General features: G+C 40.4%; 1 protein-coding gene across 8 annotated transcripts in view; it reads left to right on the top strand.

The window, feature by feature from the left end:
• nup214 (nucleoporin 214) overlaps positions 1-18,204 on the top strand; it is a 32,339-nt gene extending 14,135 nt beyond the window's left edge. The window contains exons 24-37 of one of the 8 annotated variants that reach the window (XM_053410786.1): positions 48-159; positions 1,677-1,734; positions 2,555-2,624; positions 2,804-2,888; positions 3,185-3,237; positions 3,336-4,841; positions 6,798-6,865; positions 6,962-7,142; positions 7,295-7,447; positions 9,866-10,037; positions 11,545-11,690; positions 12,789-12,822; positions 14,788-14,930; positions 17,701-18,204. In XM_053410786.1, coding sequence (XP_053266761.1) covers positions 48-159; positions 1,677-1,734; positions 2,555-2,624; positions 2,804-2,888; positions 3,185-3,237; positions 3,336-4,841; positions 6,798-6,865; positions 6,962-7,142; positions 7,295-7,447; positions 9,866-10,037; positions 11,545-11,690; positions 12,789-12,822; positions 14,788-14,824 — 2,675 coding nt within the window. In that variant the 3' untranslated portion in view covers positions 14,825-14,930; positions 17,701-18,204. Of the gene's footprint in view, positions 1-47; positions 160-1,676; positions 1,735-2,554; positions 2,625-2,803; positions 2,889-3,184; positions 3,238-3,335; positions 4,842-6,797; positions 6,866-6,952; positions 7,143-7,294; positions 7,448-9,865; positions 10,038-11,544; positions 11,691-12,470; positions 12,526-12,788; positions 12,823-14,787; positions 15,752-17,700 lie in introns of those variants that run through there. The other 7 variants (XM_053410784.1, XM_053410783.1, XM_053410781.1 and 4 more) reach the window with 7 other exon arrangements.
• The last annotated feature ends 1,634 nt before the right edge of the window (positions 18,205-19,838 follow it).

The following is a 19,838-nucleotide window of genomic DNA, read 5'->3' as shown; positions in this document are numbered from 1 at the left end:
GTATAAACACTGTAGTTTCATCTGTCTGGGTGCTCTGTGTGTTCCAGCTGTTGTCGGCGCTTCCTTGACAGAGTCCACTTTGAAGACGGTCCCTCAGGTCCTCAATATTCAAGAGCTCAAGGAGAAAGGGTCTCCTGTACAAGTTTCCAATATCATCAGGTATAACTCAGAAATTATACAGAATTATCAGGTCCATGAAGTGTTTAGAAAGTGACACAGTTTGTGCGAGTTCCACCAAAACATTACATTAACCAGTTGTTGGTGGTTTAGAGCCATTGTTATTCATATTCCCTCACTTTCAGAGGCTCAAAAGTCACTCGTCAATCTAAGAAACCTAAAAAAAAAGAGTTGTTTTTGGTACATGGATGGAAATCAGTTGCCTGTGACTACCTGATGTCTGGAACCCTTGAGTTGTTTACTGCAGCAGCCTTCAGGTGCTGTGTGTTTGGACATGGTTTTTTCTTGGTGAAGACAAAACTGTAGGCTGAAGAACCAACAATTTGCTTGAGGTGAATGACTGGAAAATATTCCTTTTCTTTGCCTTGAGAAGCTCTTTGCTTGGTTTATCCATATGTCCATTGATGTGTATTCTGCATGCGCGAGTTACTGACTGAGACTGCTCCCAGCTAGTTTTACTGCATTCTTCTTGGATTTATCTTTTTGTACCTTTAAGACTGGTGCAGATAATGTTTCTTTGGATTTTGCAATTTCTCTTTTTATTCAGTTAGGAATAATATAGAACTATTTCATATATCTGCCATGTCCAAATATCACTCCTAGATATTTACTGTATTAATAGTAAGCATATTACATTTATAGCATTGACTAATGTTTGTAATTGCTAACTAAACTTGCATATATTTTGGATTCAGTGAGTAGACAGTCTGTCAATGTGAGTCCTCAAGGGGTCCAGTGTTTGTTTCTAGTGTCTCCCCTCACCATAAATCTGTCAGGTCAATGACTCACCTATTTTTAGCCAATGAACATGAGCGGCAGAGGTTAGCAGTCTCTGCATCCCAGCTTGATTCCTTGATCATGACATCGGTTGCAAATATTTTATAACATATAGCTCAATATGTAATTATTCATGTATATTTTATTGTTTTTTACTTCAGCACAAGCACGGTCTATTTTAAATGAAAAAGATGTTTAATATAGAAACCAGGACGCTGGAGAATGGAGCCCAAAAAAATACAAGGAGACTGTATGTTCTTTGCATAATAGTCTGTTTTCATGCCATCATCCTCTTTACTTGACTTCCTCCATGTTTCTCATTTGGCTGTTTATTCTGTACATGATCCTCTCGCACTCCTTTGCTGTCTCCGGCCCCCGACTCTTTCTGCCTCACTGGACTGAGCTCCCCTTTATTGCTTGATATTTTTCGACCATTTCTCCTCGGGGCTTTACCAAATAAAGTCTGCTCACAATAACAAATAAGCAAAGTAAGGCATTGTGAGAGTAAGATGATTATGAACGTCGGCTTTTCTCTGATCCAGCATTAACATGGTGAACTCTTTCCCTCTGTCAAACGGTTAGGGTTCAGACATTCCTTTAAATGATTCCCAGTCAAGAAGAAAATGTTTAAATTTTCTTCAACACATGTAGCTCATTTCATTTGATTGTACCTGAACACTTTCTTTATTCTCTCTCTTTCTCCCTTTCTGTTTTTCTCTCAGCTCCCCAGATCCAGCAGCGCAACTCTTTGCAACAGTTTCTTCCACGCAGGCTAAACGAGTGAGTATCTTTTATCCCTCCCTCACATGGCTGTCACTCATCTTTTCACATTTGTGTGTTGCTGTAGTCTTGACACCTACATAACACATTATTCACAAATGCAAACGTCATAAACACACTTGAATGGCTAAGACACTAAATATTCAAAGGGTTGTCAGAAACAATTTCACAATTTCTAAAACAATATGTAGAATATGCTATCTTATCCACCCCTACCACATCTACCTAGAGACTTCCTCATCAGATTTTCTTAGAAACATATCATTTCATTCAAATAAACATGTAAATACCAACTTTTTACAGTAGCATGGTGCATGCACAAAACATGTCTTCAGTGTATTTTTAAGTGACATTATTTTAAATACTCAAAATAAAGCAATGTTTGTGTTATTGTATTCCATCTCTACTTAACTTTCAACATGTGAAAATTCGCATATAGCCCATAGGTTTGTATGTGAAGACAGACCAAAAACTACATGGGTGTGAAATGCCCCTGTGCCTTCCCATGTTGATGTTACAAATCACAGTTTGGTGACAGGGGAACTCCTCGCACAAATCCATGGGTCAATCCCATTGAACTGAACTCGGGCCCATACAAGATCAAACACACTGATATCCAGCTGCAGGAGTTTGTGTCACAAGTTTTTTTTCACTACTTCTGTCTAAAAAACAAGTTAATTGCACCTGTGGGAGAAAGTTGTTTAACAATTCTTTAAATTGTATAATAGTCACAGACATAATGTCTGTTATGTTGTGCATTACGATGATTTTGCCAAATTAATGTACAATGGTCTGAGTGTATTTCAAACTGTTTCTGCAGAATCCTTACCAAGGCATCCAGACGATGTCCGCTGAAAGTACAACCACCCCACAGACAGGCTTTGTGTTCAGTAAGGACTGTTTTAAATATGTGTGCTGTATATTGTAGGGAAACATTTTTTTTTCATGTTTACTTCTCTGGTTTTCAGAACTGAGATTATATTTTGCTTTGGGCTTTATGTAAAACTAAGGTGATGCTGTATCTTCCATGACTGATTGGGATTGAATTCATTACCTTTGTCTCCTTCAGGTCATCCATCCAAACCTGATGTTTCCGCGGCTCCTGCAAGCTCAGCGGATCAAAACAGCAGCAAAGGTTTCTCCTTTGCTTCAGGGTAAGTCAGATCAGGAATATGTAAGAAGCATTATGCAACTGAAGATTTTTTTGTCACAATGACATAAATACAATAATATATTCTGTACATGTTTTCTAAATTCTAATAATATTTTTCTCATTTTGAGGTACAAGCTCAAAACTATATTTAACACAGTTATATTGTCCTTCAAATATGATTTAGTGCAACCAGCTAACCCGATTCCACGATATACACGGCATATGATCGTTCAGTTAATTGGTCATTGTAACTACTGGAGCAATATTGATGTGTGATTTAAATTATTTATTTTGCAGGTCCACAGGCTTCGGTTTTGCTTCAGCTGCACAGGGAGCTGGAATATCACAAGGTAATAAACAATAGAGCAAATTGGTGTCATATAGTAGTGGGTGTAAAATGAATATGTGCTTATCTTTTTCTGTTTTGTTATTCCTAATCTCTCTCCAGCAAAGGATGTGAGTAAGTTTTCCTTTGGTGGAAATGGAAAAATAGGATTCGGCCAGGCTGGAGACGAGGCATTCTCCTTCGTCCCAAAGTCCACGTCCCCTGCTCTACGCACGGACTCGCCCACCCTGCCTCCAAACCCACCGGGAGAAGCAGCCATACCAACCTCTACCGCAACATCCCTCAAGGCAGAGCCACAGCCGCCTAAGACAGTTGGAGGGGAGACACTGGGCAGTTTCTCAGGACTTCGCGTGGGCCAAGGAGAAGAAGCCAAAGATGCCTCCGCCAAACCTTCTGCTGGCTCGTTTGCCTTCGGGGACAGTGGAGTTGGGATGGGCAAGGGAGCAGCACAGTTCAGCTTTGGTACAGGTATCCAAAAGTCTGCAGAAGATTCCACAGGCAGTTTGTTTAAGCCTCCTGAATCAACTAGTAAGCCAGCTTTCGCTGTTCCCCAGTCAGGCTCAGCTCCCACAGCTTTACCTACGTCTTTCAGCAGTCTCCTTGTAGAATCTTCAGACTCCTCAGAGGAACCAAAAGCTCCACCCCAACCATCAGAAGCCACCCCACCCCCTGAAAGAGAAGCAGCTTCTGAACCCATTGTAGAGAGCGCCAGTGCCCCAGAAGAACCCGACTCTGCAGGGGAGGCTGCCACAATAGACACCACACCAGCACCAGCAGCACTAACACCCCCACCTCCTTTGGCCACAACTGCCCCTACCCCAGAACCTCCCCCCTTCATCGCTGCCCCAGCTGAAGCCGCCCCTCCACCACCATATGGTGCTGTTCACACAATCGAAGCTACAGCAGACACCACCAACGCTGCTCCTGTGTCCACTTCACCAGCTGCCACCTTCTCTGCTGTGCCGGTCCCCCAGGTTGTACCAGCAGCATTTCAGGTTCCCTCTTCTGACAAGCCTGGCTCCATTTTTACTCAGTCTGCTCCTGTAACAACAGACAGCCACACCATTGGAATCACAACAGTAATCAACACAGTTGCCAATACAGCCACCACTCCCACCCACACAGTTGTGAGCACTGCAACAACTACTGCTGCCACTGTCTTTGGGCAACCTGTTGCACCTCCAGCTTCCTCAGCCCCCTCAACTCCAGCAATCACAGGATTTGGCTCATCTGGGTTTGGTGCATCACCTGGAGCTAATTTTGGCAAAACTGTATTTGGCCAGGTGAGTGGCTTTGGCCAGCCCGCCAGTAACACTGTAGCAGCTAGTGGCTTTTCTTTTGGCCAGACAGCCTTTGGAGCGAGCTCTACCATTGCAACCACTGGAGGAGTAGGAGGGGGAGGAGGAAGTCTTTTTGGTGCTTCTACTACAAGTACCTTCCCGTTTGGCCAAGGCGGTGCCAACACAGACAGCAACACCGGGTCGGGACCGTTTGGACAGAGCACAGCCCCAGCGTTTGGCCAGAGTTCGGGATTTGGGCAAGGGTCTGTGTTTGGTAGTAACACCACCACGTCTTCGTCGACAGGATTCAGCTTTGGACAGTCCTCAGGTGAGTGCGAGTCTGGACTGATGTGTCAAGGCTTAGTTGTAAAAAAGAGAAACAGCTTGTGCCAAACTGTTTATTTATTGCCACTGAGTAATAAAACCATTCTTTGGGATATAAATTATAGCTATAGAAGTGTTGAGTGGAATAATGTCAATTAAGGTGTGTAAATTACAACTGCTGGAATAATTACCTCAACCAAGGAGGTTATGTATGGGATGAATATTCCGCCATATTCCAAAACTTAAAGGGGACATATTATGCCCATTTTACCACAGTTGATATGGTTCCTTGGGGTCTTAATGAAATGTCTAACATATTTTGGTCAAAATACCACAAGGATCCTTTAAAACAGCACCTTTTTACCCTGTCTAAAACAGCCCTCCTCAGATTGAACCCCCCCTCTCTCTCACCCCTCAACGCTAGCGTTAGCTCGCTCGTCGCAGGACATGTAGCGAGACCCTCTACATGGGCATGGTGTGACTATGACGTTTATTTCGGTCATAATCCCATTCAACGCACTCTAGCGTATCGTTTCTGACATAGAGGAACCACAACAAATCGTCGGAGTTGTTTTTTTTTTCAGAGTTTTTGGGACAGTAGACATGCCAGATGCCAAATTAACGTGTAGAAGCACTACAAAAGTGGAATATGTCCCCTTTAAAATAAACTTGGTATGTGGAAACCTGAAGTCTAAAAATAAATGTTTTGCATGATTGAAACATGGTTTTGAAACCTTGCATAATGTGTTGATAGGATGAAAAAAAAGAATATCCCTGCAAATAGTATTTAGCATTTTAGTTTTACTTTTCAAACTCCAACAAATTTTGTGTATTGAATTTGTCACTCTTCTCCCATTGCATTAGTTTGTTTACTAGGTTTGAAATCTTGTAATTGGGGTAAACTGTTCTCAAACTTTGAAACTTGAGTTTTGAAAGTGCTAATCTTTGGAGGCAGGGGCATTTGCGCCTAGCATATTGTTTGCTCTTGCGTTGTTTGGTAATTTCACTTTCTGTAGCCTAGCCAATCGAGTGTTAGCCTTGTGGCAGGTACGCTGTCTCGGAGAACCCTTGTAGTTGCCTCATTTATTTGTTCTTTTTGTAAATCTGGTAACATAAGTGTGTGGTTTACGATACATGCATTTCCTTGTTACCGACATTAGAGATAAAAGCTGTGGCAGATCTCAGTTTTCACCTGCTTTTGGCTGTATATCTGTTTATCAGCCCTGTTGATGTTTCTACCTTTCTCATCTTTTCTTGTTATTATGTGGCATTTTTAAATCAACACAGCATCTTCAGTTTAAAAAATTCAATCCTATGGCTGTTTTATGGCTATTACAATAATGGCACAGACAGGATTTACAATTTCAAAACAGTAAGTCATTATAAAAATGTCAGCTGAAGACAAAGTGATGTCACACTCGCTCATCAGACTTGAACTTCTCAAAGTGGTTAAGTCGTATCTAACTGGTGACGTTATTGGCTTCTGACAACCACTGAAATTATATTGTTATGTCAGAACGGGAACTGGAAGTGAGGGAGGCTGTGTACTAGCATTTACACATTTGGCTGACTTTCACATATTATTGTGATTAAATCCAAATATGACACTTGTATTATCAAGTCCGAGTGGATCTCCGGGTTGTGAGATTGGAGAAGGTGGCCCGACGGGAGTTGTCCCGTTCCCCAAGATTCTCTAGATTCCCAGAGCAGAGTGGGAATGTGTTTCTTTATGAACAGCTGATGTCAGTGTATCAGCTCAGCAGTTGCACCCAGCTCCTGACTACACACTCGGTGAGGGGGTCAAAGTTTCAATAATCGGTTCATTCTGTGGCAGTGAGGGAGAAAAGGGGAGCAATATTGTCTAGTGATGATTGGATATGTTTATGGCATCACCAACTCCACAGCATCTATTGCAGTTGTGTAGATTTCACAGGGAATGTCTTTTCTATTTTTATTTCAGGCTTTGGTTGCTCCTCTGCCGCTCCCTCGTTTGGCCAGCAACCGAGCACTGGCAGTGTGTTTGGACAGGTACTATCCATTATTCCTGGTTTGTTTTGTCTTGATATTTAAAGTATTGCCCATTCTGGACACGTCATATGAATAATACTTCTCTCCCAGCAGCAGCAGCAGCAGCAACCATCTAGTGGGAGTGTGTTTGGTTCAGGTTCAGCCAACCCTGCAGGCCCATCAGCTGGTGGAGGATTCTTCAGTGGCCTGGGAGGCAAACCCACTGAGGAGGCTGCCAACAAGAACCCATTTGGCGCTCCTCCCGCCACCGGAGGATTTGGCCAGCCTGCTCAGACAGGTAAGCTAACTCGATCTATAAAGTATTTTTTTACTCTGTCATCAGTGTTACCACTTGCCTGTGCCATAGTGGAGACCAACTGGAAATCAAAAAGCAAAAGCATTTTACTGCTCTTTAAAAAACTTGCATTTATCTTCCGTTTTCTCCTCTAGGTGCCAACACTCTGTTTGGGAGTAGTGGTGCCAAGGCCTTTGGTTTTGGACAGACCTCCTTTGGTGAGCAGAAACCCAGTGGGACCTTCAGCACTGGAGGAGGGAGTGTCGCATCCCAGGGTTTTGGCTCCTTCGCTTCTCCGACAAAACCAGGTACAACCCGCCACCATATCGTTTTTATGACCCTTTCCATAGAGGTTATGTTTGTCAGCAGATTTCCACAAAACTTGGTGCAAGAGAGAACCCAGTAAATTTTGCCACAGTTCCACACTTTCTTCCCATCTTTCTTAGCATTGTGAGATAAGAATGGACAGGATAGGAGGACAGGTATATTAAGAGGAGCAATATCTGAATGACACTAGTTAGAGATACATTAGAGACACTATAGTTTATGTTATATACAATCAGGTAATTTTTTTTATTCAGACAGATTTTGACATGGCTTTCTCCTTTATTATCTGAGATACAGCAAATGTCCATATCTCCTCACCCCAGTGGATCAGAAAGTCAGGTAGTCAGATGCTACATCATTACCTTCCAGAACAATGCTGATGCAACGTTCCCTCCCAGAACTGCTCAGTCATAGGGCAACGAATCAAAGTTGTGTTGTATTTTTTAAGTATCAGATGGACGTGCAATATAGAAAAAGCTTTTAAATATCTAAGCTGTTATTTAATTTAAGTGATCACTACCTTGAATGTCAACATTAATCAGAGCTGCACTGTTTAGGGGGTAGGAAGTAGATAGAAGTACATGGCCTTGATGCACACTGGCATAGGATGTGTACTATACATGATATAAAAAAGCAGTAATGTCTTTACAGGAGATTGTTTATTCATCTACTTATGATAAATATATGGTTCAGATTTCTATGAATTGCAGTATGTAGAAAGGTGCACATGACTTCAGATGTATTTGCACTCTAGGCCGATGAGGAATATTTACTTAAACCTGAGGTGTTCATGCAGTTTTTGTGTGGTTAGAAAAGGTATTGATTTACATGAATGAGTTTGTTTTGTAACAGCCAAGATCATACGAGGACAGCTGATGATGCATATAAGCAGATATTGTTCTTTGTCCTTCTTGATTTGTTATGTTTTGTTTTGTTAGAGTCCCTGTTTATCAACATGTAGTAGTTTGGTTATGGTCTCACTCACTGCACTGCTGTTTACTAGGATGAGGATTAAACTCTTGTCTTGTCGTGCCATTCTTATTAGTTTTCAGTTTTTATTTGTGTAAGTTAAACTGTAACAAACTCATTCAGACCTGTTGGTTTGTTCTTTGTTTGCAAACAGAGGGTGATAAATGCTTTCCCCCTAACTCATATTAGAGGAAGGGCAGATTCTTGGCTGACATGACTGCTAAAAATAAAGCAAAAGAATCCCGATCGCCCCCTTGAAGCTGGCTGCTGTAAAGGTCATTGCCCCCCACCGCCTCCATGTTAGTGGATGGGGATATGGACCGAATATGCATAGTCAAAGTAGATGGATACATTTTTCTACAAGATGATTTCTGTCATTTTAGGTTGTTCTCATCACGCTGATGATGATATGCAAATTTGGTTTTGATTGATATTTGATACTATAAAACGCGGTTAAAACGTCATTATTGACAGCTTAGACTAACTACCTGATTGGTTGACTGCTTGTATCGGCCGGACCTCAATACTCCAGCTCCACCCCCTGATCGCTCCTGGGCAAACTCTGGCTCGAAATGACGTCATTGTTGCAAGAGGGCAGTAGGTGTATGTGGATTTCTGCTCAAGTTGGACAAAGTGGAAACGCTTACATTCTGTTGTGCTTAATAAAATGACAGTCAAACTGTTTAGATCTTCTTTATGGTCTAAACTGCTCATTATGCTCCCATATACCCAATCACCAAACAGTTTAACAATTTACACAGCATCAAGTTTAAGTATAAAGAATTAATGTTAACCCCAACCAAAGAGATTATTTGGTTTTCAAGATATAACATTTATTTTTTTAAATTATTGAATGATGAATAGCAGCAGCCCTCCAAGCCATCCCTCGGCTCCACTGGGTTATTGGTACCACTCAGCACACTAATGCCCCATCACTGGCCCACGTACAGGGAATGTAATCTTGTTACATTATCTCAATCAATTATTTACTGGAGCATGCTGCTGTCCGTCGGGCTGTAATTTCAGTCCGCCCTTTCTCCCTCTGCACTGCAACCTCTGAGGCTTCGAGTTGGCGTGAAGTGTTCATCCTGTTATTAAGCGGTCAGAGAATGTTGTTCCAAAAATGTATACACAACAGTGCTCATTAGACAGTATGACTCAAATACAATTTTTGTTTGGTTTATTCTTGTTATTACCCTGTTAGTAAGTCAGCCATGTTTCAGACTACATGTTGAATGTATATGTTGTAATATTTACCCAGGAGTCTAAGCAGATCTCCACACCGACATTTATTTAAATGAGCTTAAGCGATACAATAACATCGTGATGCAACTTCTTTTTTTTTTATCATTGTAGAAACAACGATGAGGACCACAATGCTCGACTTCTTTCTGTTTATTTTAACGAATTTATCGGTCTCCCCTCTGCAGGTGGATTTGGCAGCGCTCCAGTGTTTGGGAGTCCCCCTGGCTTCGGTAGTTCTCCAGCATTTGGAGGTGCTGCGTCATTCGGCGCCAACCCTTCATTCAACAACAACATGGTTTCCTCCGCTGGTAAAGTGTTTGGAGAGGGAACCACGGCCTCCAGCATGGGAGGATTTGGGTAAGAAGTTGTTGTATATGTTCTGTGCAGAGATATTTAAGTAGGACAATATTGGACATTGAGGAACTATGCTGATGTTTAGCAGCTCAGAGGTTGAGCTTCTCTTTCACTTGCTTGCTGATGAGATCCTTACATTTTTCTTTTTTTTTATTAAAAGTGTTTAAATCGTTACCTACAACAAAATTCAAGCCATAAAAGCGATTAATATTTGATTTGGCATAACCTCTAAGTAACAAAGCAGTGTAATACACAAGACTGTTTTTTTTGGTAGTTGCTTTGCCGCAAATATTTAAAATTGTCAGTGTCCCCACCCACTCACAAGGCTGTTTGCGCAGGGTGGCAGTTAGGGAGGGGGGATTTTTGCCTGTAGCGTGTAGTTGCTTTTTTGAAAATCAGAACATCTGTTTTTCTCACCATCTCACAAGCAGAACACACAAAGTAACCGAAGAGCAGCATTCACTGTGGTTTAGCAGCCTCCCCCCCAACGAAGTGTAACCACACTTTTGAACATTAGTTTGTGGATAGGTGTACGTGTATGCTGCAGCAGGTCTGTGAGAGTTGCCCCTCCCCTTGCACTACGGCCCCTAAGAAAAATCTGAATTGAGAAAAGTGAAAATGTGTATCTAAACCACAAATAGGGATGGTGACATAAAAAGTGCTACATAATGTTCATGTAGAAATAACGAATAGGAATTGTATTGTCTTGGTTTTTCCCCTTTTGACCGCGAAACCTGTAACATTGGAGCTTATCAATACTATGGTCTTTTTAATAATTTTGCACTGATGCCAGTTTAATAACAGATGGGTCTTGTCTGATGTCAATTAGATTTGTCCTGTTCTCTTCCACTTCTGTGTCTGCAAAGTTGATTGCAGTTTGAGGAGAAATCAGGAAAGGGTTAATGTATAAATCAGACGTTTTACCGTTAAATACAACAGACCACAAGGTCAACATTAAAGGAGAACATTTTACAGTCAGCCTTACCACAGTTGAAATGTCTTACTAAAGAAAGTATTAATTCTTTATTTTTTTTACAGCTTTTCTTCTGTTTCCACTCAAATGATTTCTCCATGCTCCCCATTTTTTGCGTGACCACCATGTGCACGTGTTTTGATACCAGTGAGCCCTAAACTATGGAGCTCTCTGCAGGACTAGATTATTCTCCTCAGATAATCTCACTCTGGGGTCATGCCGCCTGCAGATTAAACAGGCTCCTGCTTTTCCTCTGTTTTGCTTATTCTCTCTTTTCAGTGTGGCATTGGTCCTGCAGAAGAGATTACTGCTTAAACCCCTGTCTCTTAATCCTCTCGTACCCTGACCCACACATACGCACCATCTGACACCTCCTGCCCTGCTTGCATGTTGACTTGGATGGAGCTAAATAATAAATAGATCCTGCACATAGTCTCTTTCTCTTTGCTCAGAATAAATTGTTGATGTAGAATGTGGCTGTTAAATGGTTCTTTTCTTTTACCATATCACATTTTCTGTGTATGCTTCTGTTTTCAGGTTTGCCTCACCTCCCCCCGCCCCGTCCTTTGGCGCTCTAGCTAATCAGAACCCTCCGTCATTTGGGAACTTGGCCCAGCAGGGCTCTGGGTTTGGAATTCAGCCCAGCAGCTTCTCAGGGTTTGGACAGCAGCCACAGGCAGGAGGTGAGACTACTCTTTCAGTACACTTTTTTTTGTTTTTGTTTTATGTGTCCATGCGGGCGACTGCCATGGCCTGAGGCCAGTTAGTCTGTCCATCTGACTGTCGCTATCTCATGAACGTGATATCTCAGAAACACCTGGAGGGAATTTCATTACATCTGGCAGAAATGTTCACTTGGACTCGAGAATAAACTGATTCCATTGGTGATTGAATGTCAAAGGTCACTGTGAGTTCACAGAACACATTTTTTGCCACAACTCAAAACTGAATACATTAATTGTGATGAAAAATACACTTGAATTTCTTGAACTTCTTCGCTACATATAAGTGTAAGCGGATGAATTAAAAAAACAAGTTGGCGGAGGGAAACAACTGCAAGACATCTTCAGCTTCCCTCTTGTTTACAAGCTCAGTGGAGTCAGGAAACAGTTCTCCAGACATCCATACACTTTTTTTACACCCACTATCTATTATTATTATAAGTAGTAGTAGTACAATATTAGGTAGTTGATATAATAAATATAATGATGATGATGATAATAATGCATTTTGCCAGCACTTTCAACAATGCTTGAAGAAACGAGTTAAAACAGAGAAAGAAAATAATAGTAAATGACTAGAAAATAAAATACACTTCATTAATCGCACATAACAGCTCTGGAGAGTTTATGCTATGCGTACTTCATATTTTTTCATTTAAGGTGTTCTTTGGACAGAAAGTACATTGTTTATGTATTGTGTTAAAATCCTAATAAAATTATGAAACATAATTTATTACACAGAACAAGAAATGATGTGAGAAAAGTCATACAACATAAAATAGTCAGACAAGCAATGGTAAGACATCCCTTTTGGCTATTTTTTTTCATATTTTATTGACTGATTTGTTATCAAAATATAATCAGCAGATTAATGAGTACTTAAATCATTTTAGGTGCCCTTTACTGTATTACTACTATCAATATTACATAGCACACAGATGTGTCAGAGATAACTTGTGCTGTCAAATGTTAATATTATTTTTAATCTTTTGCCACACTGACAATTACAATGTTTTATTGCGACAATCACACAGCTAATCACGTTTCTCCATCCTGTAGGATTCTCTGGAAACACCTTTGGCTCTTCAAACCAGTAAGTGTCATCTATACATTGAGTTTTGATTGTGTTCTCTGTGTGTGACGTGGTGAGTGGGCAGAGCCACATTTCACTGCTCCTCCCTGGCAGCAGCGCGTTGTGCCTGCGGTGCTTGAACTCTGCTGCAGCTCACGTCTTTTCTTCCACAACACTGCTCCTCCGAACCTTTCAGATTTAATACCACCTCATCTGCCCTCATTTATCTCCTCCTCTTCATCTTCTCTCTGCTCTTTATTCATTTAAAGTCTGATTCGGCTTTATTTCTGCTTTACTCTATTAAATAACATATGAAGTGGTCTTTCTTGCTCTTTCGACCATGGATAAAAACACTACAAGAAATAAATAACACATTAAATCATGTGTTTGCAGGTATGATTCATGGTCCTGACCCTTGTTGCAAGTCACTGTCCCTAAAATGAGCCCTGTTTTATTTAATGCTCATCACACTTTGTGCCTAATTGCTACCTTGTGATAGGTTTTTAATTCCCATCCCTCCATCTCTTCTCTCATCTCTCAATCCCACTTTCTACCCCTCCCTGTCTTCTGCTACTTCTTCCTCTGTTTGCTGCTGCGTGTCACATGGCAGCCTGTGTTCCTTAGGGTCTGTTCCAGTGGAATGAACAGTGAAATGTGCAGGAGTGTGTGTGGAGACGAGGCTTAGCATATTAGACACATTCACATGCTGTTAATAATCCTTATATATCACCCCCTTTTTTTGCATTTGTGTTGTCTTCCTTTTCTTTGCTATTTATCCTCGTAAGTATTTTTTTTCTCCCAGCACCAAACCGCCGAACCTGAGTACAGAAAACCTCTGAATTCTATGAAGCAGAAGGAACAAAAACAGAATATCTTTTTATACAACTATTTAAAAAAAATATATATATATATATATATTTAGCTAATTACTACTCTGTTGTTTTGAATAAATTGTGTTCAAACCCTTGAGTCTTAACAAAAATATTAAAGAATAATAAAGAATTTTTCTATTTCTTCTATTCCTACATAACTATACGTAAAGGTTGGGCTGATAAACTAGAAAACAGTTTATCATCCCAACACACATTAAGCATGATGCGTATGCTTAATGTGACATAATGAAAAAAAAATCAAAAACAGAATAGATGGAAATCAGAAATACAGAAGTCACTGTCAGCATAACTGAAGTCCTCAGTCTCTGTACAACAGTTTGCTGTCAGTTATTCCAGGGAGCTGATATACAGAATCATTGTAGATGAAAAAAGAAAAGGGGGATGTGATGCTGAGAAGAAAGCCTGACGTCTGTAGTCGTAGAACATAGGCTATTTGAAATGTAAACAGACAGTCCATGGCTCAGAAGCAAATATTCACATAGGCTCTGGGCGTGTACACCGTCTGCCTTTTTTCTCAGCTGCCTCCACCTTTTTAAAGGAAAGACAATGGGAAGTGACTTCTAAAACAGTTTTGAATAATAAGGTGCAATTATGTGTACATTTTCTGACCACAAGCCTGTTTTTAAAATGATACGAGCAAGGTGATTGAGAAACGGGCCTCATTTGTCTTTATCAGTCCCTGCCCTACGTCCACTATATAAAAATGTGTGTGTGTTTGCTGAGAGTGAAGAGTCGTCTTCATTGTTTCACAAATATTTGCTAAATAACTGAGGAGAGAACACAGGAAGGATTGGATTGATTCCACAGACATGTGAAATCATATTGAGATAAATATATTATATTTCATTAATGCACATTAATATAGTAGCATTACATGTAATGCATTTTAAACCCATTTCCTTGTAATCCAGTGTGGAATGTTTGATATCAAGATCCTTAAACTTGATTTCAAAAAGAAGTTGTGTGTATTTGATTTACACATTAGAGTGGTATTTCCAATATTAGTACTATCAGTACAAACATTTAAACGGACATTGAGACTCTTTCAGTAATCTCTCCCTCTTTCTGCTTTGTCTGTCATTTCTTCTTCCAGATCAAGCTCACAAACATTTGCCAGTTGGAGAAGCTAGTTTTATTAAACCTCCATGAGCTACAGTACTTCCTGCAATCAAGTCCTTTGTGCCGCACAATGAGAGGAGAGACAGGGGAAGACTGTGGTGCATTTTGGTTCAAGGGGTAAATAAAGTAAATTAGAAAATAGTTTTACACATATTTTTTTTTGGACAGAAACTTATGAATGTTTGGAAAAAAACACAAGATTTCAACCAGCTTGCAGAGTTTGGCTGATTATCTGGATTTAATATTTATTGGGAATAAGAAAGTCAAGTATTGAGAACTTGACATCAATACAAACAAGACCAGTCAGTGAGAAGTACCTGGAAAAACAGATTCTCAGCAATATCTTTGACAAATAGTCATTTTGATTTGACCTGTCACTGAAAGTGTAGTAACATACATTGATGTAGTTCCCATGATTTAAGTATCATTGCAGTCAATGTTCCAGTCATACTCCTGAGTAATGTTGCCTTCTGTTCAGCATTTTAAAATTGTAATGTCTTCACTTTGACATATCACAATGTACAAAGAGAAATGTTCAGAAGTAAAACTCTAAACTGTCTTTAATGGGATTATATAGAAAGGTGTTCACAGCATCTAATGTTCCTCACAGTGCTAAACAGTAATTTGTCAAATGTACACCCATGAAGAATATATCAAAATAGAACATTTTGAGTCTTGCTAAAAGGAATTGTGATTTAATATAAAAAAACTAATATTTTTGCAGTAAGTCCTCTTTATGTATATTTTTACACAAAACAATTGGAAATAAATCAAATATCTCAAAATGTCTCTACTCTAAACTCTCTTAGTACCACAGCTTAATTGTGAACCGTCACAATAACGACTCATCGATTATGAGTTGTCTTTCCAGTAAATATGTCATGTTATGGTTTAATTTTCTTGCATAAAAATCGAGGACTAAAGTGAACATTGTCTAATCATGATGTGTCTCATTCCCTCATGAGGGACTTCTTAATGGTCTGGGAATGAATTCAAGCAACAGCTGAACGTTTTGATCACAATCGAAACCTTTTCCAACGCCTTCATCCTCATCCTTATATCCCTGAGAAATAATCTTGCAAAAGGGGAACATAATTATTGTATTGATTTTTATATGTAAAGCAAAGCATTTTGATATGGATTGTATTCGTCCTTCTCATGGTTAAAAACCCTCCATGGTATTTGCTTTTTACAAAGGAATTAAAATCGGAGAATTTGCTGTATAAAGCTTTAATTCGAGAGTGCATGAATAGCATAACAGTTAGCTGTGGGCTATGTTGAGATGGCTCCCTAATTAATGCTAAATCCCTCTTGATATGTAGCTCATTCCTACATCTTCAGTCAGGGATTCACTGACTCACCAGCATCTAAATTGGGCTGTTGGAGAAATGCTGATGGGGATCTATGGCTCGTATCAGAGCTTCGGCGTTGTGACGGCATGTGGCTGCTATCATCAGAATTACATTTCCGGCTTATGGCTGTGGAGCTTGTCACTGTCACTCTGTCCAACCTTATCTTGCGTCCTTCTCTCTGGTGGAAGGGAAGGCAGAGGTCCCGGTGGCTCTGAAGCAGCAGTAGAATGTCGGGGTCATAACGTGACCCATCGTGGACACCTGCTGAAGTGGTCTCATCCACATTCCTCAACAGGCTTTTATAGATATGATGAGTGGGCTGGAGCTCCTGGCTTTGCCTGGGAACATGCTAATGAAACCAAACCGCAGCATTATGCGCTAGATCACAAAAGACCCTATAATTCCGATATTAACCAGATTAAGACATCAGTCTGAAAAATACACTGCTATGCAAACAGCATTTACTGATAATCTTAACCCAAATAATGGCGTACTCGGACAAATTCAATCTATTTTTGGCCTAGAGATTTTTTTTTTATAATGAGCCATAATATTTTAACCACCCAAGGTAGACTTACCCCAAGGTGCATGATTGTGAAACAATACAAGTCTGTATGATATCAGCTGTGTTTTAAGAAAAGCATGTTTTATTCTCGATGTCAAGGAGAACACAATATCCACAATCCTTAGGTGTAATAATGACGGCTGTGATTGGTGGATTTACTTCTGTATCCAGAGCTGCTTTAACGTTGGGCACTGTGATGTTCTATCATCGAATTAGGACTTGTGCAGTGTTCGAACTTACGTTGAATTACGTAGACACGTAAACTCCTTAATGAAGTGAATATTCTATTAGCAACTCATGTAAACATCATAACTGAGATAATGTCTTATTTAGAATAGGGTTAATAATCGGAATATTGCTGTCCGTCCTAACCAGATGTATGTGATGGTAGGTGGATGTTAGAGAAGCACACAGGCAGTTAATGAGTCGGTAATGCTTTCAGTTAAAGAGGATGAGCTTATGAGATTTTCAGCACCCACTTTACAAATGGCTTCCGTAAAAGCATTTACAGTCGACAAACATATATTTGATCTATTTTTTTATAAACCTCAAACATAGACAGAAATATCTGATAGTGACAGTTGTTGTAACTCGTGTCCCTGCTCCTGAGAATGGGAAGTGCAGGAAAGGTCTCGCACTCTGGAGGACGGCAGCTGTCTACATGGAATCCAGCTAAAAATAGCTTTGTCCCAACTCCCCCTCCCCCAACTCCCCCTTATTCTTTGCCCCCCCACCATGCACACAGTGACTGATGATAAGCACTACACATTGAGTAAATTCTACTCTCCACACACATACGTCAATCTGCTAATGGACGTCCAAGAGTGCATCTTTTTTGTTCTTAATTAATTCCTATGAGCCCTGTGCTGCTCCTCTATTGTGTGAGGTCAGTGCGAGCGACTGTGGACACCAGCTCCTCCCAAAGACCATACTAACATTTTGACTAATGGGTAATTTTGTGTGCACACAGATAATCCAAATCCAATAATCCACTAAACGGACGAGGGAGACCTAGCTCAACTGTTTCATCCCTCTCCCGGCACTGCCCTGGTGGTGCACTGCGGATCCCCTTCTCCAAGGCCTCCCCCACCTATTTGGGCGCTGCATCCTGTGGACAGACCGATACAACATAAACTGACATCTCTTTTACACCGGGATTAGAGGGTATACGCGTGTATGTGTAAACCAGTAAAGGTGATTGACTCCTTTTCCATTTGCCCTTCTTTTTTTTCACCCGGTGCGTCATGTACAACGTCACAAACGTGACCAACATCTTGCCAAATCAGCGCTTTCACCAAAGTGTCACAACTCCATCACTGCTGATCGGAACAGATTGACAACATCTCTACCATCTGACCTGGGAGTTAATGCAGATTGTAGAAAAAAGCAAGGGTGTTGGTTGTTTTTTTGACCAGTGGAAAGTTGGCTTTATGTATTCGTTACTGAACATTAAAGGAAATTTACTGAATCATCATTTGTTCCAGACTGAAATATCAGAAATACTCGAAGGATCTCCATGAAATGTGTGTGCACTGACGCATGTTCTGCTCAAGCTGTGGGATTTAATTTAACACGGTGCATTGGCTACTGCAACCATCAGGATGCAAGGACACAATACAGCATAGATAGATAGATGGATACTTTATTAATCCCGTGGGGAATTCAGATCATCCAGTAGCTTGTACACTTAACACATCACTGACATACATACATAAATCACATACGGAGAACAAATTTACAGATACAGGAATGGAATGAAATGATGTGATTGTGTCAGTGTCCAGTAGGAAAGTGTTCTTGTTCTGCTGGAGTGGATAGTACAATAAAATATAAAATCTATATATATATATATATATATAAAAACAGCAGAATATATAAATATCTAAATATATAAGAATATGTAGTGGTAAAGTCTGTGCATGGGGCTAGTATAGCCAGTGAAGGGATTGGATAGTACTATAAAATGTATATAAATAAAAAACACCAGAAAAAAAAAAAATATATAAGAATATGTAGTGGTAAAGTCTGTGCATGGGGCTAGTATAGCCAGTAAAGGGATGGACAGTGGGTTAGTATATAACAATGAGATGAGTAGAGAAGGGGAGGGCAGACTGAGGTAGACTCATGCAGGGAATGCATGGTAGTGTTCATGCTTAAATGCTAAGCCCGGCTCTGAGCTTTGTTGCGGCGCTGACATGAACATAATGCATGATAAATAACATCCGAGCCAGTGCTAAGTCCATCCCAACCTTTAATTACCTGCCGACTTCTTTTGTCTTTAACTCCCTCACAGGGATTATGCAGTTCAGTGTCATTACTTATCCTGATACTTCAAAGGAGTTTCATTCTGAGGTTTTTCATTTCCATAAAACTCATTCAGTCTTCACATAATGCACAAAGTGCCCCGGACCAACAGGGCTGGTTATTCCCCTTTATCTGTTCACATGTGACACAACACAAAAAGGCAATTTCAACACTTACTTTGCATGTAAATGGATTACTGAGGATGGGTTTACTGTCTTATCTAATAAACTTGATCATGGATGTCAGGAATTATCACAGATGCCAGGGAGGGGGGGTGCTTTGAGCATCACTGCAGTCGTTCACTGCTGCTGAGATGTTTTGAAGAAAGCAGATGTAAGAGCTCAAACACACTCAACTACACTCTCTCTTTGCCTTCTATGAAAGATATTTAATAATGAAACAGCAGCATCAGGAACTAAGGAAAACAGTCGCCATGTGGACGGTGATCAAATATATCCCAATGTTACCTCTAATCCATATTAAGTGAGAATTTGTGACACCCGATACACACAGGATATGTTGCACTGATATAAAAACACTTATCAACCCGTCCACTCAACACTAAAATGTTTTCTTTAATCAAGTTGTCCTAATGAGAGTCCTCTATTGCGGACAGTGATGTTTATTTTTCCAAGCTTCTTGCACCACTGATGTGAGAAGCCCTCACTCGTTTTCACTAAAGTGCACATGAGGTCAGACCCCAGCCTCGGCCACGAAAGCTGCTTTTCTTTTTTAAGTGTAAGAGCCGAGCCGCAGCTGGCTTCTCAGCGTCAGCTCTGAATTCCCCACTCAGGTGAGCATTCT

The sequence above is a fragment of the Pleuronectes platessa genome, chromosome 19 (genome assembly GCF_947347685.1).
Source record: "Pleuronectes platessa chromosome 19, fPlePla1.1, whole genome shotgun sequence".
Taxonomy (NCBI): Eukaryota; Metazoa; Chordata; class Actinopteri; order Pleuronectiformes; family Pleuronectidae; genus Pleuronectes; species Pleuronectes platessa.
Note: the sequence above shows the minus strand (reverse complement) of the source record. Positions and strands in the feature narration are given on the sequence as shown.